We start from the raw sequence: 24105 nt of genomic DNA on the forward strand, positions 1-24105 counted from the left end.
CTACACATTGTTCATTTAAATATACTACCAACATTGTAACAATACAAAGGTTGAAATTGTTGATGTATTCATGTTTACACATTCATTTTATTTCATTTTTAAAGGGTCATGAAACCCCAAAACACATTTTTTGATGATGTGACGCGTGACCTTTCCAACGTGATGACGTAATACGTGGCACACCTCAGAGATGGTACAAGACGGGCATTTGTGGTTAAAAAGTATATATATATATATATATACACACCCCCTTTTTTTGAATATGTTGGGAAGTTGACCTTCCCAGACAATCCTGAGTAAACTTAGTGTCCCACTTTTTTTGCTGCAAATGACTGGGCAGTAGTTCTTGAACCGTCACTCACGGCTATTAGTTAATGTGTTTTTTTTGGTTGTTGTTTTTTTTCCTTCATTGTTACTATGTTGTTTGTCGTTTATTTTTGTTGATTCTTGGTGTTTATGTTTTTATATTTTTTTTCTTTGTATGTGAAGGGGAACTTTTTTTGTTCTTATTTCATGTTCGAAATTTAATAAAGAGATTGATGAAAAAAAAAAGTATATACTGTATATATATAAACCAAAATACAGCGAATAGTCTTCTTGGCGCGCCTACTTTTGAAAGTCAACATTTAGATTATGTGAACTAAGTTAAATGCATTGTAAAGGCCTAGGTCACTCTGGAATAAATCACAACGTGTTTCATGATAAAAACGTGACTTTAGTTTACAGTCCGGAAAATACAGTAGGTTATAGTAAATTATTTCACGGACCCCCTGGCACTTGAGAACTGAAAGCCTCATAAGAAAGCCCTGTCGAGGCTCTTCCCCGGTGCGGGTTGTGTCGAGCCATTAGTCTGGGTGTTTGATGAGAAAAAGATGAAATGTAGTAGTTGCAATAAACGCGTTCAGAATCCGCACAACTGCAGCAGCGGAGGACTTTTATTCTGCTGAGCGGAGCTGAGGAAGAACTGATGACGGGACAGTTTGATCTTCGGCTGACAAATCAGAGGAAAGGAGCGTTTCATTCCCGCCTATACGTGTAGAAATCAAATATTCAAGCTGTTTATAAATGTTTCTACCTGAGAACGAAAAGTGAAAAATCAAGCTGAATACTTGTTTTTAGTTTTTTTGAAAAAATAAAAAGACGAAACAGGAAGTGTTTTCTCGTTTTTCTACTTTCAATATTAAATCAAAAAAACGAATGAACACACGACACGGTCCGTGTATCATCTGATCATTTCATTTCCTGTTTGGAATGGAATAACGAGAAATGAAAAGACGGATCGTTTATTCGGTGTTTCGTTTAGTTTAATAAACGGAAAATGAGATTTCGGCTCGATTTCTAATTTTTCGTTTGTGGTTTACAAATCGGTTTATGGCTTTGATATTTCGTTTGCACATGTGGGCGGCGCTGAAACACCCCTTTCATCTGATTGGTCAAACCACTTCGTCTTCAGTACAGCCAGAATAAGAGTCCGTACGGCACACTCACATCCCACTTTAACCCCCTGTGAGCAATAGGGGAAACCCAGAAAGTGCACTGCTATAAACAATGACACATAAGCCCTGCTGTCTTCAAATAAATAAACTTCAGTCACACTGTAATTGCTGTACAGTATAATGATACTAACTGTAGTTTCTCCAGCTTGAATTGTGGGTTCATCAGTAGATCACTGAGGTTTTTCACTCCAGAGTCTCCTAGTGTATTCAGGCTCAGGTCCAGCTCTCTCAGGTGTGACAGGTTTGATTTCAGAGCTGAAGTCAGGATGAGACTCTGTTCCTCTGTAATTCTGCAATCACTCAGACTGAAGACAGAAAGAGAAAATGACTCAGATCTATGATGATCAACTAACGTGTTCATCTTCATCCAGCAGACTTTTGCTGACAAATAAACAGGGATATCAAGGTAAAGGTAACATGGAGAAAGACTACACATTGTTCATTTAAATATACTACCAACATTGTAACAATACAAAGGTTGAAATTGTTGATGTATTCATGTTTACACATTCATTTCATTTCATTTTTAAAGGGTCATGAAACCCCAAAACACATTTTTTGATGATGTGACACGTGACCTTTCCAACATCATGACGTGATACGTGGCACATCTCAGAGATGGTACAAGAAGGGCATCTGTGGTTACAATATATATATATATATATGTAAACTTAGTGTCCCACGTTTTTTGCTGCAAATGACTGGGCAGTAGTTCTTGGACCGTCACTCACAGCTATTAGTTAATGTGTTTTTTTGTTGTTGTTGTTTTTTTCCTTCATTGTTACTATGTTGTTTGCCGTTTATTTTTGTTGATTCTTGGTGTTTACCAGAGTATGTGAGCGGTGCGGAGTGGGAGCGGAGCAAGGAGCGGAGTTGCGTGATTTTGCCAGGAGCGAGGAGCGGATTTTTTTAATGTCGGAGCGTTGTGATTTTCTCTCGCTCCAAAAACGCTCCACTATCGCTCAGGACCACTGTGAGGCAACGGAGGGGGACTCAAAATGTTTCTAATCATATTTTGCATTTGTATTGTTTTACTAGTACTTTCACAAACATTTATATAAAGTATATATCATGTAATTAATTTTACACATGCTTTTAATGATATTTTTACCGACCCCCTCGCAATTTCTACCTGTGCAACTCCATTATATGATGGACGATTTTATAAGGCCCTGCCTGTTTACACGAGAACGCTCGCGGGTGAAAACGTAAAAATATTTTATCAGATGTACCTTTCGTTTAGACGGCGACGGCGTTTTGGGGGCTTAAAAACGCAAAAAAAGTGAAACTACCCTCCAGAGTGGAAATCTTAAAAACGCTCCACCATCGTGTTTCCGTCTAAACGGTAAAAGCAAAAGTCTGCTAGACAGTGAAGGCACCGATCAGTGCTTCACATTGCCACCTTGCCACTGAGTGCATACTACATTGAATTTCACACACTTTTGCGTCACCATATGCACGCAGATTTCCCTCCCATAATGGTCATCTAAACGCAGAATAAAAGTTATTACTTTTGCGTTTTCTCTTCATTTCCGAAATATTACCGTGAAGAAGGGGAAAATATATAAATATATTGTAAAAGGTAGTGATGACAAAGGAGAACGCGAGTGCGGGGAGGTGATTACAACGTCAAAAGATTCCTTTTGATTCGTATTTTGCTTTGTTTTAAAGTGAGCTAAAGGATAGCCTAATTTATTGGTTTGGGGCTGTTCAAAATTCCAATAAAGTATGTGGATGTTCTTCTCTTAGTACTGCGTATTCGTTTTACAGTACATGCATCTTCTGATCAGAGGTTGGTGTTATTTAAAAAAAAAGAATAAAAATTTACCGTGGAGCGAAAACGGAGCAAGACGTATTAAGGGCGGAGTGGGGAGGGAGCGAGGAGTGGAAAAAAGTACACCAAGAGTGGAGCTTGAGCGGAGTAAATTGCGTGTGTGTATTTGCAGTCTCTTACCGCTAAGAGGCGCTACAATCACAGACTTTGCAAAGTGTCAGTTTATTCTCTCTATTACGTAATCTGCCGCCGCGCCGCGGCTCATTGAGAGCGATTGAAAGCTGGTAGCAAATCAATTCAAATGAAACATTGAACGAATTCATAATCACAATACTGAAATTAAATTGAATAATGAAAAAAAAAATCAACATAAAACATTGCAATAGAAAAATATTAGGCCACATCAATGAGGCTTTGTAAGAGCATAAGACATTAGATTAACAGTATTCAGACGATAGCTCTGTGGTCAATGCAATAACATGAGCCTCTCGGAGCTTCAAGCGATCTGAGATTTCATTTCATTTCATTTTTATTTATTTGACAGGGACAATGGACAGTAAGAAACTGTCCCAGAATTAGCTGCAGAGCTAAATTTCATCTGCAGTCCCTGGGCAGAAAGAATCAAATCACATTACATACAATATAATAATCCCACAAGAGAAAAATATACAACACATTGTCTATCAATTAACAATAAATACAGCAATATTACTACCAAAAAAATCTCAATATACATCCTATAAAAATACTTAATATTACAAAATCAATCCCCCATGATTATAAAACCTTGACAAAACAAGAGTATTTAATGATTACAGACCTGACTCCTTTTTAACCACATTTTCAAATGCAGCTTGAACTGTCAAAGTACGACATTGTCTAATAACAATTGGTAATTTATTCCAGTTTTTAACAGCTCTTACTGAAAAAGCTGATCGACCAAACTCAGTAATCGAATCTCAGTGTTGCCGACAGTGTTTATGTTTTTCCGTTCTTGATGCTTAAATATGTATCTGTTTATTAAAGTCAAGCATCTTGTTTAATTATCAATTGTACATTACAACATAAATTTGCTACATTCCAGTTGAGCCTCTGCAAAGACGACACATCTGATGAAGGAAGACTGTCAGTCGATCGCACCAGAAAATGAAGATGATGAAGCTCGTCTTTAATCTGTTTTTTTTTTTTTTTGTGAATCATTCACGAAATTGAGATGACTGACAGTGATACCCGGCCAAAGCAACGGAAGACATTTTTCAAAACAGATCGAACAAATCAGAAAAATACTTTCAAAACAGTAGGGGAGAGCGGGCACAAAGTAACGCTTTTTGACTTTCTCAGTTTGTGTAAATCTACTTATGGTTCAGAGTATTTATTTTTTCCCACATTAATTTCCCACATGTCTAGTACAATTATGTGTTTTTGTTTTATTAATACAATATATACTTTTTTCTTGATATACCCCGAAAGAATGGAAGTGAAATGTGACAACATGCCCCATAGGTGGAGTACATTGTAACATGTGTGGGGCACATTGTAACATAACATATGACAGCTTAAAATGTTATCTGATCTAATAAAAAAAAATATACAAAACAAACTAAAATATTTTCTAAATAAAATACAATTAAAAAACTTTTTTCATATAAAATAATGGCAATTTTTAATAATTAAATATAAACTCATTTTTGAGTTTTGACTACGAACACATGAAAACACAGCTATACAACATAGTTCAAAACAAATAAATAATTAGTAATTTCTGAATATTGACTCTCAGTCTTTATTTACCTTTTTCTCACGTTTTCTCAATAGAATAAATAAAAGTATAGAATATAATAGCATATTTCTAATAGGGGCACATTGTAACGCAGTGTTACAACATGCCCCCGCCTGCTCATCTGGGATTTAAACCCGGCTAGTGTCTTCTGCTAGTTAGCAAAGCATTAAATAACTATCTCAACTGTTAAATAACATCTTGGAGATTAAAATAATATCAGATTTGTCTTATTTTAAATAAACACAAAAAATAGAGATGAAAAATTAACTTAAGTAAGTAATTTACTTTTGCTATGGTTTAATAAATGTCTATGGATATCTTCCAAAAAAAAAAAATTTGGCGGATTTTTTTTTTCTCTATATAGTGTTGATATGGCAACTAGTAAATACACAAAGTTTCGTAATCCAAGCATGTGCGGAAGTATTTAAAACAAGCGTGTTACAACTAGCCCAGCGTTAGGTTGTGCCCTGCGCTCCCCTATTGCTTTCAATTAAAAAATAAACAATGAAAATGCAAAAGAAAAATAAAATTAATTAAGTTTGAAAACCCATCGCACATTTCAAGGTATAGTTTATTTAACAGGCGTTTTTCTTTGCCTCTCTCGCGCGCTGGATCTTTTTTTAGTAAGTTTCTTTTGTCTCCCACTGCGCGCGCCGGGTCTTTCTCGAAAAAACACTTCTGGGTAAAAACACACCATACAGCTGATAATACTGTATATGCCACTGCGTGTCATCCACACAAATCACGAAAGAAAAAACTGTAACAAACAGCCTTTGTTGCTTCAAAGATACAGCATGCCTTGCTGAATTTACCTTAGGCTACAATAAAACGAGGTTGATCGTGAATTAAAGAGCTCTGTATCTGCTAAATTGAAATTGTGTGTGGAAAACCTTTAAATACAATCAATAAAACTACAATATTTATAATTTAATAAGATATAGGGCCTACATATGGACTTTTGGAGATTTTGAGATTTATCCTTAAAAGAATTTAGCCTATGCCTGCTCATCAGGGGTGCGTTTCCCGAAAGCATCGTTGGCCAACTATGGTCTCAAGTTCATCGCAATGTCCATTGAACTCTATTGGTAACGAGGGAACTTGCGACCATAGTTGGCTAACGATGCTTTCGGGAAACGCACCCCTGGCTGGCTATCCGACACTCTCCATATGAAAGACGGAACATTAACACCTCTTGTCCTGCACCCCCACGATAAAGCAACTGCCTTCTCCAAACCCCCCACAGGCTATCTGAGTTTGCAAAACAAAACAAAGAGTTTGCCACTCGTCGTGGTGTGCCAAAACACTTAATTATAAACTTCAACATTTCATTCAAAACAATCTCAAAACGTTCTGTGACATTTTGAAAAGCCGTGCATGCATTACTGCCACTGGAACCATGAACGCAACAGAATACTGGTTCTGATTTTATTGTTTGTCGTTTAAACGCGCCTGTTGCATATCTTTATTTTATATATTTTATATGGTCTATTGAATTAGCATTAATATATAGGCCTATATTTTTTTTTTAACAGAACTGCTTTTGAAATTACGATTGGAATTATTAGAAGTAAAGTCATTGTATAATAGCCTATTTGTTCCTTGGTGTAAAATGGAAATACATGGTAATTTTATTTTATAAATTGGCTATAAGCAAAAACCTATGGTGTAACAGAGTTTTAGAACTAGACAAATCTCTCTGCATCAATAATAGGCTATAAAATGCATTAATAGGCTAATATAAATATTTCAGTAGTCCAAGTTGGTTCGGGATTTGAACCCGTGTCATCTTAATGATCGTAACGTAAGTTCTACCACTCGGCCATGACTTTACTCGTTGCGAAATCCCCAAACGTTCCAATGTGTATTCGCTCACATGAGCGAGGAGCTCTTCATTCAAATGAGCGCGCCGCCGTGTTTGTTAAACACTAATTCAACATGCCAGAATAAAACCTGGCTTTAGAACAATGCATAGCGCCACTCGTCGTGGTGTGCCAAAGTACTTAATTATAAACTTCAACATTGCATTCAAAACAATCTCAAAACACTCTGTGACATTTTGAAAAGCCGTGCATGCATTACGGCCACTGGAACCATGAACGCATTTTATTGTTTCTTTTATGTGGTCTATTGAATTAGCATTGAGATATATATATATATATTAGTGGTGGGCTGTTATCGGCGTTAACGTGCTGCGTTAACGTGAGACAATTATCGGGCGATAAAAAAAATATCGCCGTTAATCTATTCTCAAAGTTGGGTTGGGAGCTGGGTCTATGCAAGCTATGATGACTTTCACCTTGATATTTTAGCGCGGATTCGGTTCGGTGTTCGGTACGCATTTTCAAACCGGTCCAATGGTTCGCTGGACCATTTTTCCTGCCGACCAAAATTTAGTTATTTCAAATGTAGACGGGTCACGCGTGGCAAGCGCGCTCATAATGTAAGAGACAATTGTCCGACATCAAATGGAAAACGTAATGTAAGCGGAACGAAACTGAGCTACTCGTTATTGTGTGGTTGACGGACCGTTGTTTATCAGTTTGGACCAAAGCAGCGCGAGCCGATCGTTATCATGCGACACTGTTACTACACAGCACTAAGAGATCCAGTAAATAAATTATTTGAATTCGCCACTGAAGTAATAACATCGCTGCGAGATCTAGTGTGAAACACTCACATTTCTCTGTTATTAACGGATCAAACAGCGCGTGGAAGCCAGGAAGAAACATTGTGCCATGAATGAACTATCCAGTGTCCACAGATCAGCATTATTCACCATGGATTTACTGTAGTAACACTAACTGCAACTATGGAAGTTTGGCAGGAATAGTAGGCTAATGCTTGAGATCGCACCAGATCACAAAATACTCAGTTTGCACAAATACAGTGTTAAAGTGTTTTAGTTTAAACTGTTGAAGTGATTTTAAGTATGTGAATGTGACTGACCTCAATCTCTCCAGTTTACAGTGTGAATCCTTCAGTACGGCACATAAGCGCTTCACTCCAGAGTCTCCTAGTTTATTCCAGTTCAGGTCCAGCTCTCTCAGGTGTGACGGGTTTGATTTCAGAGCTGAAGTCAGGATGAGACTCTGTTCCTCTGTAATGCTGCATCCACTCAGACTGAAGACAGAAATAGAAAATGACTCAGATCTATGATGATCAACTAACGTGTTCATCTTCATCCAGCAGACTTTTGCTGACAAATAAACAGGGATATCAAGGTAAAGGTAACATGGAGAAAGACTACACATTGTTCATTTAAATATACTACCAACATTGTAACAATACAAAGGTTGAAATTGTTGATGTATTCATGTTTACACATTCATTTCATTTCATTTTTAAAGGGTCATGAAACCCCAAAACACATTTTTTGATGACGTGACGCGTGACCTTTCCAACGTGATGATGTAATACGTGGCACATCTCAGAGATGGTACAAGACGGAAATTTGTGGTTAAAAAGTATATATATATATATATATATATATATGTGTGTGTGTGTGTATGTATATATATTAACTTTATTTTTTATACATTTTAACAAGTTACAACAACAAACTAAACATTCCTTGACAACCACGGTGGCCCAAAGAAAAAGAAAAAAAAAATACATAAAGCACTATACAATAGTAGAATGAAAGAAAAGAAAGAAGAAAAAAAAAATATATATATCTTTTTTTTATACAACAGGGAATAATTAAAAGTTTCACACAATCAGTTCAATTCCCCCTCAATGCCTCAATATATATACTAATAGGTGTCCACCTTTGTATGAAAGTGTCCATTTTCAGTTGGAGTTGGGCAGTCATATGCTCCATTCTATATATAGATATACGTTTTTCTCTCCACTGACTCATTTTGGGTGGGTGTGGTTTCATCCAATTAATTGTAATGGTTTTTCGTGCACATAATAGGAGGACATGCAGAATATATCTCTGGTCTTGACTACAAAAATCTTGGGGTATTCCTTCAAGCAAAAAATACAGGGGAGTAAAATGCAGATCTACATGCATCATTTTCATAATCTCATCCTTAACCCCTTGCCAAAATGTAAATAATTTTGGACATTCCCAAAATATGTGTGTGTGGTCTCCTACCTTCCCACACTCCCTCCAACATTTATCTGCTTCTGGATTATCCACAAATTTTGATATCACCTGTGGTGCTCTAAAAAACCTGATTTTTGTTTTCCAGTCAAACTCTTTCCAGTTATTACTGTTGATGCCCTTATGACATCCTGTGCATATGTTTACCCACGTCTCATCCTCTATATGATCATTCATTTCAAACTCCCACTTTGTCTTTATATGGAACGTATTATCTGTTGAATCAAGCAGTAGTCTGCTGTATATGCGCGACATGTGCTTCTTATGTAATGGGTGTTGTTTGATTATAGTAATGAAATACTGTTCAACATTAGTCAGGGCTTTCTTAATTATTTCCCTTTCCTTATGATTTGTAATATAGTTTCTTATTTGTAGGTATCTGAAAAAAATCATTTGATGATAACATAAACTTTTCTTTAAGATCAGAGAAAGAGCGCAATGTACTTCCGTCAAAAAGCTGATCAATCATGGTAAGACCCTTCTCAGTCCATCTTTTAAAAATAGCATCCCACCTAGAGGGTAGAAACTCAGGGTTATCTGCTATGGACATAGCCCTTGATATGGTTGCCACTCCTTTCAGTTTCTTCTGAACTGTTGTCCACACTCTCAGAGTTTGCTAAACCCATATATTTGTTATTTTCATCTTTTTCTGGGATTGAGGTGTCATAAAGGCTAGTATTGATAAAGGGGCATTTGGTACAGAGCTCTGTTCTATGCTAACCCATCCTGTTTCAACATCGTTGTTAATCCATGCCACTATCGATGTTAGCTGGGCAGCCCAATAATAATATCTTAAATTAGGGAGACACAGCCCTCCTCTGTCCTTTCCTAAAGTCAATGTTTTTAATTTTATTCTGGGTCGTTTATTCTGCCATATGAACTTTGATATGAGTTTTTCTAGCATATTAAATGTAGTTGCAGGAATCCATACTGGGAGGGATTGAAATAAAAAGAGCAATCTAGGCAGAATATTCATTCTTATTGTCTCAATCCTACCAAACAGCGAAAGTGGCAACACTTCCCACTTTAATAAATCCTTTTTAATGGTATTGATTAGTTTATTATAATTTGCCTGATACAACTGTGGAAGTCTAGGTGTAACGGTAACTCCTAAATATTTGAATCCCTGTTTAGACCATCTAAAAGATGTTCTATTGTTTAGTTCTATGGGCCAGACTCCAGTGATCATAAGTGCTTCTGATTTGGTTGAATTGATTTTGTATCCAGAAATGGATTCATATACTTCAAGGCAATCAAGGAGAGCTGGTATTGATGCAATTGGGTTTTCAACAAATAATAGAATGTCATCTGCTTATAAGGCAATCTTGTGACTGTTTCCCTCATAATCAGTTATTCCTTGTATATACTGATTACATCTTATGCTCTCGGCCAAGGGTTCAATGCTAAGTGCAAACAAAACCGGGGACATAGCATCTCCCTGTCTTGTTCCCCTCCCAAGATCAAAAAAGTCTGAACAGTGGGCGTTCACCCTAACTCTTGATTTAGGATTATGATAAAATGTTTGTATCCATGCAACAAATCTGTCATGAAAGCCCATATGTGTCAGTGTTTGTTTTATATATATGTCCAATCCAGTCTATCGAACGCCTTCTCCGCGTCTAAACTAAGTAACATGGAAGGGACCTGTCTCTTTCCTGCAATCATCTGTATGTTCAGAGCTCTCCTAACATTGTCGGCACCATGACGTCCACTAACAAATCCTGTCTGGTCTGGTTTCACTAATTTTCTGATATGTTTTTGAATCCTCTCTGCTAAAATTGAGGTTAAAATTTTTAAATCCTGGCAAAGGAGACTTATGGGCCTATAGGCTGAACACTGAGTGGGATCTTTCCCGGCTTTATGGATAACTGTAATTACTGCCTCAGCCCATGACTTTGGAGGATCTCCCTTCTCTAATGCGTAATTAAATATTCGACACAAAATTGGGGTTAATTCATTTATGAAAGCTTTATAAAATTCTCCCGGGAAGCCATCTACTCCTGGCGATTTGTTATTTTGGAGTTTACCAATACTTTTCTGAATTTCTTCCTCTGTTATGGGATTAACCATTGTTTCAGACTCCTCTTTCGTCAATCTATTTAATTTAACAGAATCCAAAACGTTTTTAATTTTTCTTTCCTTGTTTGGCTGTTTATCCCCTTCGTATAGTTTTTTTATAGTAGTCTTTAAATGCATCTGCAATTTCTTTAGGTTGTGATGTTATAATACCCGTATTTGGATGTCTAATTTTCGGAACAGCTCAACTAGATTGGGCTTTGCGTAGTTGGAAAGCAAGCAGCCGACTTGCTCTATTACCAAATTCATAATATTTTCTGCTTGTATACCTGAGAGCCCCCTCTGCCTTGTAAGTTAACAGGTCATCTAGTTTCTGTCTATTTTGCTTCAATAGCTCTAGGGATTTTTTTATGTTTATATTCACATTCTAACCTTCTTATTTCTTTCTCCAATTCCAATCGTTTAAGTTCCCTTAGCTTTTTTATTTTGGATGTAAGTGCAATAATCTTTCCCCTTATTACTGCTTTGGCTGCATCCCATAGCACAGAGGGTGATACAGATCCGTTATCATTTATTTTAATGTAATCAGCCCATTGCCTCTGTATTTCCTTTTTATTTGCTGCATCATTCAGTATTGAGATATTTAGTCTCCAATATTTAAACTGTTTATGTTGCCCCAAATTTAGTTTTAAAACAACGGGGCTATGATCTGAAATAGTAATGGGCTCTATACTGCACTCCACTACTATATGCAGCTCAGTTTTTGAAATGCAGAAAAATTCGAGTCTAGAATAGCTCCCGTGTATTTGTGACATAAATGTATAGTCTTTTTCTTTTGGGTGGAGATATCTCCAAGCGTCGACCAGCCCCAACTCATTCATCATCCCGTATGCCGTATTTGTTTTGCGTGATTGACGTCTCTTTTCTGCTGGTAACCTGTCCACATATGGGTTCAAGACACAATTGAAATCCCCACCTATCAGTACAATACCCTCCGCTTCATCGGCCACAAGTGAGGAAATTTTCCTAAAAAATATTGGACAGTCTTCGTTTGGAGCATATAGATTCAAAAAAGTTATTTGAATACCCCCAATTGTTCCCACAACCATAACACATCTGCCATCTTTATCCTTAATGATTCTTTCCTCTGTAAAATAGACAGCCTTACTAATAAGGATGGCAACCCCCCTTTCTCTCCCTTTACCGTAGGATGCACTGAAAACCTGATCCACCCATTCTCTTTTCAACTTCAAATGTTCTTTTTCTGAGAGATGAGTCTCTTGTAACATGGCAACCCCACATTTGAATGTCTTGAGCTGATTTAGAATTTTTTTCATCTTTATTGGGCTACCTATCCCCTTTACGTTGTAACTAACACACGTCAAACTTTCCATGGTTATTAGTAAAATTAAATGTTTTTTTTTTAGATTTCCACTTTGGGCTGGTCACAAACCAAAAAACAATCAGTGTGTCTAAAAATGTACACATAAAGCATCACCGCTGTCAAGGAAAAGAGAACAATGAACTTGAACATAATTTTGAACTTCGCCACATCCAACGGTTTGCACTTGAAACAAAGTAGATTCGTAAAAATAAATAAATAAATAAAAACGGCAAACAGTTCCCGTTTGAAAGTGGGCAGAGAGTTGTGACTCGATCTCTCCGGGGAAAAAGTACACCTTGCGTGTTTGCGACCACACCATTTAAATGGTTCCCTTGAGGGGGTCGCAGCCCAAAGGGCGAGTGTCATCCACTCAATAAGTGTTATTACTTCTGCATTTATTGCCAAAACCATCCATATCAACCAGTCCTAGTGTGGCCACAGCAAATGTCTATCACCATACGGTTTCTGATATATCAGCCCTTCCGTTAACAAATTATAGTTCTCACCTCACGTTCACTAGAAGAAGACAAAAAAAATACAAAAAATATAATTTTTTTTTATCTTGCTTGTATTTGTTCCTGGAAACAAAACTAAATGATCTGCTCCGAGAAGAAAGCTTTAACATCCGTGTCTGACATCGTTGCTTGATTAATCCTGCGACGACCTCCTCTCCGTGTCTGCCACATGGTTTTTGACAGCTCCATCTCCAGTGCGTCACGTTCCCCCATTTGCGTCTTGATACCGAGCTCTTGTAGTGTTGGCAGAGCATCCGCCAATGTAAAGAAAGTTTTGTCCCCGGTGGTCAGGCTGATCTTCAACTGTGCAGGATAAAAGCTCCGTGCAGTAATGTCCTTCTTCTTGAGTTGTCTAATCATGTCACGCACCTGAGCTCTTCGGAGAGTAGTCATTATCGAAATAGATTTGTCTATTATTATGCATGACTTGTTTTTGTACCCAGGCCTGACGCAGAATCGCTTGTTTCACCGAGAAATCCGTAAATTTTACTACTATTGATCTGGGTGGTTCCGTTTCTTTTGGCTTGGGAGCCAGTGCTCTGTGAGCCCTTTCAATTTTTATGTCAACATCGGGAAGAGAGTTTAGAGTTGAAGCGAGTAGTTCTTTTATGAACTCAATTGGATTCTTCCCATCCTCGCTGTTTTCGGGCACTTGGTAGATTCTCAAATTATTTCGTCTCAGCCTGTTTTGCAGATCATCGCACCTGGCAGACAGTTCCACCTCTCGTTGCAGCAGGTATCTAATCGCCCTCCCGTGACGCATCACTGAGTCCTCGCTGTTACTAATACGTTCTTCGGCCTCTATGATTCGCGTTTCCAGCTTTGTTATCTGACCTTTCAACTCTTCGACCGATGTTTCTAATCTCGTCAGCGACTCCTTCGTGCCGATGTGCCCCTGCTGATTTTCCTTTCGCAGTTGTTTAAGTTCACCAACTAATTCCGCCATGGTTACCTCAGAGGAGTCGGAACTAGCCCGCGTCTGAATAGGGCTCGGAGACTTTTTCCTTTCGTCTCTTTCTCTCAAATGATCATGTTTTGCCCCAGATTTGGCATGTCTGCTAGATGAACTCATCTTTAGAATGCAAGATGTATTTTATTTGCCGAGTTAAATTTGTTATTTGAGTTGGTTTTAACAATAAATTCGCGGAGACCACGTTCTCCGATATCTATTCAGTCATGACGTCACCGGAAGTCGTATATATATATAATATATGTGTGTGTGTGTGTGTGTATGTGTGTATATATATATAAATATATATATATATATATATATATATATATATATATATATATATATATATATATATATATATATATACCCCCCTTTTTTTTTTTATATGTTGGGAAGTTGACCTTCCCAGACAATCCTGAGTAAACTTAGTGTCCCACGTTTTTTGCTGCAAATGACTGGGCAGTAGTTCTTGGACCGTCACTCACAGCTATTAGTTAATGTGTTTCTTTTGTTGTTGTTTTTCCTTCATTGTTACTATGTTGTTTGTCGTTTATTTTTGTTGATTCTTGGTGTTTATGTTTTTATTTTTTTTTATTTGTATGTGAAGGGGAACTTTTTTTGTTCTTATTTCATGTTCAAAATTTAATAAAGAAAAACAAAAAAAGTATATACTGTATATATATAAACCAAAATACAGCGAATAGTCTTCTTGGCGCGCCTACTTTTGAAAGTCAACATTTAGATTATGTGAACTAAGTTAAATGCATTGTAAAGGCCTAGGTCACTCTGGAATAAATCACAACGTGTTTCACGATAAAAACGTGACTTTAGTTTACAGTCCGGAAAATACAGTAGGTTATAGTAAATTATTTCACGGACCCCCTGGCACTTGAGAACTGAAAGCCTCATAAGAAAGCCCTGTCGAGGCTCTTCCCCGGTGCGGGTCGTGTCGAGCCATTAGTCTGGGTGTTTGATGAGAAAAAGATGAAATGTAGTAGTTGCAATAAACGCGTTCAGAATCCGCACAACTGCAGCAGCGGAGGACTTTTATTCTGCTGAGTGGAGCTGAGGAAGAACTGATGACGGGACAGTTTGATCTTCAGCTGACAAATCAGAGGAAAGGAGCGTTTCATTCCCGCCTATACGTGTAGAAATCAAATATTCAAGCTGTTCATAAATGTTTCTACCTGAGAACGAAAAGTGAAAAATCAAGCTGAATACTTGTTTTTAGTTTTTTTGAAAAAATAAAAAGACGAAAAAGGAAGTGTTTTCTCGTTTTTCTACTTTCAATATTAAATCAAAAAAACGAATGAACACACGACACGGTCCGTGTATCATCTGATCATTTCATTTCCTGTTTGGAATGGAATAACGAGAAATGAAAAGACGGATCGTTTATTCTGTGTTTCGTTTAGTTTAATAAACGGAAAATGAGATTTCGGCTCGATTTCTAATTTTTCGTTTGTGGTTTACAAATCGGTTTATGGCTTTGATATTTCGTTTGCACATGTGGGCGGCGCTGAAACGCCCCTTTCATCTGATTGGTCAAACCGCTTCGTCTTCAGTACAGCCAGAATAAGAGTCCGTACGGCACACTCACATCCCACTTTAACCCCCTGTGAGCAATAGGGGAAACCCAGAAAGTGCACTACTATAAACAATGAAACATAAGCCCTGCTGTCTTCAAATAAATAAACTTCAGTCACACTGTAATTGCTGTACAGTATAATGATACTAACTGTAGTTTCTCCAGCTTGAATTGTGGGTTCATCGGTAGATCACTGAGGTTTTTCACTCCAGAGTCTCCTAGTGTATTCAGGCTCAGGTCCAGCTCTCTCAGGTGTGACGGGTTTGATTTCAGAGCTGAAGTCACATCAGAACAACCTTCATCTGTCATATCACAGCAGCTTAACCTACATTAGCAGAGAGAGAGAAGAAAATAAGACAGAAGAAAAGAAAACTCTTTATTCTGTAAAGTCACATCATCTTCATAAGCAAATAAAACAGAGAGAGGAAGAGAGATCTTCATCTTTATTTCACCAGATCACAAAATACTAAGTTTGCACAAATACAGTGTTAAAGTGTTTTAGTTTAAACTGTTGAAGTGGTTTTAAGCATTTTTATTCTTGTATGTGAATGTGACTGACCTCAATCTCTCCAGTTTACAGTGTGAATCCTTCAGTACGGCACATAAGTGCTTCACTCCAGAGTCTCCTAGTGTATTCTCGCTCAGGTCCAGCTCTCTCAGGTGTGACGGGTTTGATTTCAGAGCTGAAGTCAGGATGAGACTCTGTTCCTCTGTAATTCTGCATCTATTCAGACTGAAGACAGAAAGAGAAAATGACTCAGATCTATGATGATCAACTAACGTGTTCATCTTCATCCAGCAGACTTTTGCTGACAAATAAACAGGGATATCAAGGTAAAGGTAACATGGAGAAAGACAACACATTGTTCATTTAAATATACTACCAACATTGTAACAATACAAAGGTTGAAATTGTTGATCTATTTATGTTAGTTTACACATTCATTTCATTTAATCTTTAAGGTTCTTTCATGTCAATGTCACCCTTGGTTTGCTCACTGGGTCAAATGTGTTTATGTCGGTTGTTTTCAGACACATTCTCTACTTGCTAAAACTTACAGTAAGGTTTCATTTGTTAACATTAACTACATTAGTTAAGATGAACCCATGATGGACAATACTATACAGCATTTAATAACCTTAAGTTTAAACATTTACTAATACATTTTTAAATACAAAAGTTTTCTGTTAACATTAGTAAATCCCCTGTGAACTAACATGAACAAATAATAACTGTATAAACTAACATGATCAGATTAAGGAATAAAAGTATTTCCTTAAGCAGAAGACAATCAAACAAGTTTTGTAAAAGGCAGTTCATCTGCTTTAGTGCTGCACCGTGAGGCAGTGTCGGTGTATTTTATGGATGGCTCAGCTAAACAGGCCAATAAGAGACTATTAACTACTATTATTGCTTTTAATTATACTAATGTCTAATTAAAATGTCTACAAATGTATAAAACTGATCAGAGATCAGGTAAAACCCACAGACACTTGTTCAATCTCAGTGAATCTGTATGATTCATGGGTTCACAGAGATCATCGCCCCCCAGTGGTGAACCATTGACATGTTTAAACGTTTTGAAACAGTTATGACGTAACGAAGCCTCGTTTACTGAAATCATGTGACTTTGGCAGTTTGATACACACTCCGAACCACTGATCCGAAACACAAGATTCGTAAAGGTTTCACAGCTTCATGAAGCGTGTTTCGAAAGCGCCCATCACTAGCGTTCAGTCAACTTACCTTCAGTGGATCTTATTACAGGCAGATACTGATCACAGACTTTTAAAATGCATTTAGAAACTTATGAAATACAAAGATTAAATTGAAAGCAGTTATGAACAGTTCTGATCCTGATGTCTGAAAAAAACATTGTTCTGCCTCTACAGAAACTGATATAATTATTATATTATTTATTATATTTATTTATTATAATATTATTATAATAGTAATTATTAATTATTATATAATTATATAATTATAATTATTGACCCACGATCAAACTGTCTGTCTTAATCAAATATTTAAAGCTTGATATCACCTTTTTAATTTTGTGTTATTAACCTGTTAACCTTTGCCAGTGCGCCGGTGTTACGGATCAACTGGGGACGCGCGCGTGCACGCAGATAATTTTACCTGGATTTCCAGCAGATGTTGAATGGTGACAGATTCGCCACAGCGAATTTTTCTCTGAGCAGATTTAAAAGCTTTCCACGTTATTGGTAAATGTTTGTATCATATTGGGACACTGTTGTTTACTCTGTCACTGCTCCGCTGAATGTTTTAGACGCCTTTAAAGGAGAACTCCGGTCAATTTTAACATTGAGCTAATTTTTTTGTAAATTTGGAGTGCTGTCAGTACAGAGAACAACATGTGAGTGATTCCTTCAGAGTGAACACGGGTGAATCTGACTGCAGTAGATGTGAAAGATATGAATAAAAATTATGTTATTTCAGCCAGCGCACATACCTGTATTTTCTTCCTGTTTTCGGTCGAAGTCCATAGTAGTCGATTGTCGAGTTCACGCGCATAGGTTTAGTACGTATGATCACGTGCGTGAACTCGACAATCGACTACTTTGGACCCTGACCGAAATACAGGTATGTATTCACCCGTGTTCACTCTGAAGGAATCACTCACATTGGCTGTGCACTTGTAATGACACATCAAGGATGTTAAGAGGCTAAAAGCAGGTTTAAAACTTGCCCCATTGAAGTCAACAGGGTGCAAATTTTAAAAAGAGGATAACATGGTGTAGGCAACACCGATTTTTGTCGTTGTTCTCTGTACTGACAGCACTCAAAATTTACAAAAAAATGAGCTCAATGTTAAAATTGACCGGAGTTCTCCTTTAAAGGCAGGGTAGGTAGGATTTATTAAAAATTAAAGATCCAAATTTGTTAAAACTTTCTATATATATCAATACATAATTAAAATGTAAGAACTCTGAAAAAAAGAGTATAAAAATCAAGTGACTCTAGACCGTTTAATCTGTATTAAACACAGCTCATTATTTCGATTCGGGACGAATCAAAGGATTGGCTTAGGCGACTGTCACTCTCTCGCAACCATGGCAACCACCCTTTTGCCACACAGCACCTGCCCACTTGCGCGCGACCGTTTGATTTGAGGAGTGCGAGAGGCACGGAACCTGATCACACCTCCGTCCAGTAGATGGCGGTAATGCACTATGTTTGCAAGCTGCCAATAAAATCTATCGAAGAAGAAGAAGAAGGCACTGAACCTAGGAATACCAAAACAATGGCAGAGAAAGAGCAATCTAAATTTACAGTACCGGCATATGCAGTTAGTGAAGGCAAACCAGGCAAAAAAATGCCCCTTCCCCTCCGCTTGTCTCAGGTAAATAATGCGTCCTCTAGCTCAGCGGTCGGAGTCGCGCGTTCATGTGTTTTGGGGGCGTGGCTTTGGAAGAAGCACAGAAATGAGGGGTTGGAGTGAATGGAAATAATGAGATGTCTTTAAAACAGTCGTGAGAGGTCTACAGACACTCGATTTTGATACTTTCTTTTTCAGAGTACTTACATTTTAATTATGTATTGATATGTACATAAAGTTTAAACAAATTTGAAAAATAAATTTTTTAGACCATTTCTACCTACCCTGCCTTTAAGGGAAGATTTCACGACACAGACCACGCGCACATTATTTTGTTACATTCGTTTCAATGAAATTGCATATCTGACGACAACTGTAAGTACATTAAATAAATCATGCTATTGACATTGTGTCTTTGCAGTGCATGTGTATTCGCAGATTATTGTTATGATGCCAATTTGTGGCTTAATTTAAATTGAGCAGCAATACTGCTGTGGTAAAAGGGATGTCAAGCATTTATTTATTATTTATTTTAATGTTACTGAGGAATGAATTAAAGCATAAAGCATACAGTAGGCTACACTCCATAAATGTTCCTAAAGAGTGTTGAAAATTGAGAAGCCATAGCTTATGGATCCAGTGAATTACCCACAGCATTTATTCAGTGAATGTTCAACAAACATATTTATTAGCTAACAGGTATGAAAGCAACAATAACAAAAAAAATAAAATAAAAAATAGGCAAATGTGCATGCAGGACAGCTGTATTTGCCAACAGTGGAAGATCTGACCACACAGTCCCACCTTCAACATTCTGAACATTCAATCTAAGGAAGGGAGAACAAACTATAGACTTAAGTTACATGTTTATGAAGAACAGTTACTTGTTTTGTAATGTATATGTATACATGTTTCTTACCCATTGGCCAGTTTGGCCTTAATACCTATGCTGCTCTCCATCTAATGTAGTTATATTAGTAAATAAATGTCACAGTTGTATTATCTTTTTAAGAACAATTTAACACACCATCACCCTTCATTGTGAAATTTTCACATCTCCTCTTTATATAATCACGCTCCTTTCTTGAGCAGTGGTCGGGATATTGGTTATCCTGCAAAGTTTTTGATTTGTCTAACTTTAATTGCATCCATTTGCTGTGGCAGTATATGGCCTAACAACAATGACACTTCATTTATAGACCTTTTAATCTGTTTCTAACGGTTAGCAGACAACAATAATGAAAGCACATGATGTGATGATTCATAACAAGTAAAGAGAATATGTTAATGAGATTCATGGTACCAGTCAAATGAAGAGAACTGGCATAATTTAAATTTATATTACATAAAAAGATTGTGTCATATTTCTTTTGTTAAAGAGGTCAGCAAAAAAAGTAAACAATAAAGCATTTCCTCTTGTTTTAGAGAGGGTCATGCTATTCGTGTGAGGTGACAAATGATTAAGAGGTTAGTGATGTAGGCCTATGAGTATATTAGCCATAGAGAATATCAGTATATATTTGTAATAATTCATTATCACTATATCATATGTTTTGCTTATTTCAGTAATACAATTTGTGGTTGCCTCTCAGTGTTTTTCACAGGACATTAATCACTAAAGACAAAGTGTTCTACATGTCCAATACAAGACATTAGATACACAACATTCAAGTTCATGCTCCTACTGAGCATAATGTACATTTACACATTTGGCAGACGCTTCTATCCAAAGTGACTTACATTGCATTTCAAGCTACACATTTCGATCGTATCAGTTATTGCTTTCCCTGGGAATCAAACCCATGACCTTGGTGTTGTAAGCGCCAACACTCTACTGTTTGAGCTTCAGGAAAGCTTGACACAATTATTTTTTATTTTATAAATCTGTTGAATGTTACAAGTTCATGAGATAATTAACTTCATGACCCTATAAGCATAGCTGCTTTATGTCCAGGGAAAAGGATACAGGTGTCAGAGCTGGTTGTACAGAAAAGAGATCTTAATATAATCAGCAGAGTAAAATAAGCTGATAAGTGTTTTTATATAAAAAATAATAGATCCATTATAAAATTAGGCTATATGCAGATCAATAAATGCAACTGGAAAAAAATGTAAATGACTTTGCAATTTATGCTTCTTTTAGGTAGTCTAGCTACTTTCATTTAATCTACATCTGTTGTTATTTGTGATTAGAACTCATGAAAACACACTACAGAAAATATGATACACTAATGTTGAGAAGAGTCTTCTGAAGTGCGCTGACAAGTCTGTTCATCCAATGAAACTGAATGCCCCATGTTAACATAGGCGTGGTTTCTGAGCTTGACACTAAACTATGTTAAACTTCTTTGAAATTGCGTCAAATATGCAGGAATATACACTTCAAAAACAAATCGCTTTGTTATGCATACCAGTGTGTATACAACTGGTGAAACATACGTTTTTAATCATGGATCCGCGAAAAATGGCTGCGACGAATCTGTAGCCGTCTAACATCTGCTGGAAATCCAGGTAAAACTGGAAAAAAAATCTGCGTACACGCGCGTTCCCCCAGTTAACATGATCCCCAGTTGATCCGTAACACCGGCACACTGAAGCTTTTTTTTATATAGTTCAAAGTTACTATCAGATTTAATGTTATTACCTTGACAAACTATACATCATTAAAAAGATATAAGACTCAAGTTTCAGTATTTGACCACTATTGTATTCTGAGAAACGTATAGTGACAGTTATGTCTTAATTTGTGTCAGGAGTTATGTAATGAAAAAATGAGTCGATACCTTTAATATGAATTATGAGCGTCAGCCGCTCCCATTCAGAAAAAAAACTCCTGTGCTGTCGTCATGACAACTCTTGACAAAACAACGTCCCTCAGGGCTTTTAGCTCAAAAATGTGCAGATTTGGAGAAATATTGATAGATTCTCATAGGTTTACATCAGATTTCTATAGACAGGAATAATATTTATTGAATTTATACCCAAATGCGTCGATGTAATCATTATGAGTGCTGGATACTCTGATGTACTGTGTTTTCAATCCATACCAGCAGCCTGAGGGCGCCCTATACACATTTAAGCTGCGTCCGAAATCAAATACTTCCCTACTATATAGTATGCGAAAAACAGTACGTGAGCAGAGTGGTATGTCCGAAATCATAGAATTCGAAAAACAGTAGGCGAGAAGTACCCGGATGACCTACTACTTCTGGCGAGATTCTGAAGTGCGCATATGATGGACACTTTACTATCCCATGATCAGGGCCTGAAGTTAAAGTCCAACTGAATCAAAATTGACCCTATTTAATTTGTTAGCGCATATTACTAGTCTTGTGGTGAAAAATTAATCCGTGCAAGTTAATACACAGAAAAAAATGGTTTGCCGTCGTAATCTTTAATCAAAGTCTGAAAAGTTACTTCCGGACTGGAATGGAGTTCCTTCTCTGACGACGTAGGTTTGACTGCATGGTTTGGGAAACGCTTAACCACTCCCCTCAAACCGTTAGTCTGCTATAGAGCATCACAGTCCCGCCCACAGCCGGTCAATACAATTTCTCCATTGACAGTTGGGGTATAAGCCATAAAAACGTAACCATACATGGTAGACTTAAAACCAGCTACGGCTGTACTAAGCGATTGTATATGCTCATATAAACACCAAAAGTTCATGGGGCACTAGCCTTGTTTTGAGGTAAATTCCTTTTATTCGCGATGTCTTGGATAAGTACTTTATTACCCACAATCCTAAACAATCCCACAGTGATGCATCTGATTGGTGGAACTCGTGTAACTGTCTGTTAAACCCCGCGAAGGTCCGTGAAGACTTAAGATCATTAATAAAAAAAAATATATTAAAAAAACCTGTGTTGCGTTTTTGCACGGTAGACTTATCAGTGCAATCATGATCTCTTGGCTGCCATGATGGCTTTTTTCAAGGAGGAAAACAAAAGTGTTCAAATTGTGAAAACCACTTCAAATCGGGTCATGTAGTTGAGTGTAGCGTTAGCGTGTCCGAGGGTCAGCTTGTGGGTTTTGTAAGGGCCAGCATGAGGGACAAGACCTACAAAGTTGTGGTGGGTTTTGCAGGGAGGTTGGTAACGTTAGTTAGCATTATTGTTCACGTTAGCTAGGCTACTGTAGCCTTTCATATGGTATGAGTCATATCAAGCATTTTATGATGCCACTGTCAAAACAGTATTTAGCCTAGGCATACCTCTTCATGCATTTACTGAACATTTGTGTAATAATTCATGGCAAGTTAATAAACTGAATATGATGGTGTTGGAATTTTCACTTGTTGTGGATATTAAGACAATACATTAAATGTTATTAAAATTAAGGATGAACTATAACTTCATGAATAAAATGAGCATGGACCACAAGTGGGAAATTGTTGGAGTATTTGTCAGCATCCTGCCCGTGGGCCGCTGAAACTGATGAGCAGAACGCCGCGGACCGCCAGATCTGGACCCGTGAGCCATGGTCCACCAGCCTTGCTATCCGACTCCCAGCCAGTCTTTTCATTTTCCTCCCACCCTTGCAGGCGGTTGGTCTAAGAGCGTGACCCGGCTAACGTTACCAGCAGTTTCATAAACACGTCCACACACAACACAACATGCTAGACATTACAAATAATTGTATAGTTATCGTTAACCGCTTTCACACACAATATAAAATACACGATGATAAATATAAAATTCAATACACAACTATATAAAACACTTTTATTTACACGATTACTATAAAGAACTGCTATTAACTGCACATTCACTACGATAAAAGACTGCACTGGAGGAAAAAGTTCGCGTGGCCGTCGTCAGATTTGGAAGTCGCTCAAAAGGCTCTTTCGCGGTTGTGGCTTCAGTCGACTTCAGTGAGGCGCGGTGGTTTATGGGATGAGTAGTTCCTTCGCTCGGAAATGAATTATGTACACAGTCTTGTACCTTTGACTCTTTTTGGATTTTCTCTTCGTTTTTTCACCTGAAATGATATGTTGTATGCTTATGAGTTCAGCCGTAGCTGGTTATCCTCAGACATGCTCTAAAACTCTTTAGATACGGATTTTCCAAAATGTCAATGGGAGAAATGAATGGGAAATTTACTTCCGGCACCTAAGCGCTCTCGGGCTGTGGGCGGGACTGTGATGCTCTA

At 37.4% G+C, this 24105-nt stretch overlaps 1 protein-coding gene across 1 annotated transcript in view; it reads right to left on the reverse strand.

Moving 5' to 3' along the window:
- The window catches only part of LOC311090940 (uncharacterized protein), an 846260-nt gene that overhangs the window by 504344 nt on the left and 317811 nt on the right, over positions 1 to 24105 (reverse strand). The window contains exons 28-31 of the mRNA XM_084126585.1: positions 16173 to 16346; positions 15765 to 15938; positions 7997 to 8170; positions 1628 to 1801 (exon numbers count right to left, since the gene is read on the reverse strand). Coding sequence (XP_083982711.1) covers positions 1628 to 1801; positions 7997 to 8170; positions 15765 to 15938; positions 16173 to 16346 — 696 coding nt within the window. The remainder of the gene's footprint in view (positions 1 to 1627; positions 1802 to 7996; positions 8171 to 15764; positions 15939 to 16172; positions 16347 to 24105) is intronic.

This window comes from Abramis brama, assembly GCF_963993115.1.
Source record: "Abramis brama genome assembly, chromosome: 1".
NCBI classification, from domain to species: Eukaryota; Metazoa; Chordata; class Actinopteri; order Cypriniformes; family Leuciscidae; genus Abramis; species Abramis brama.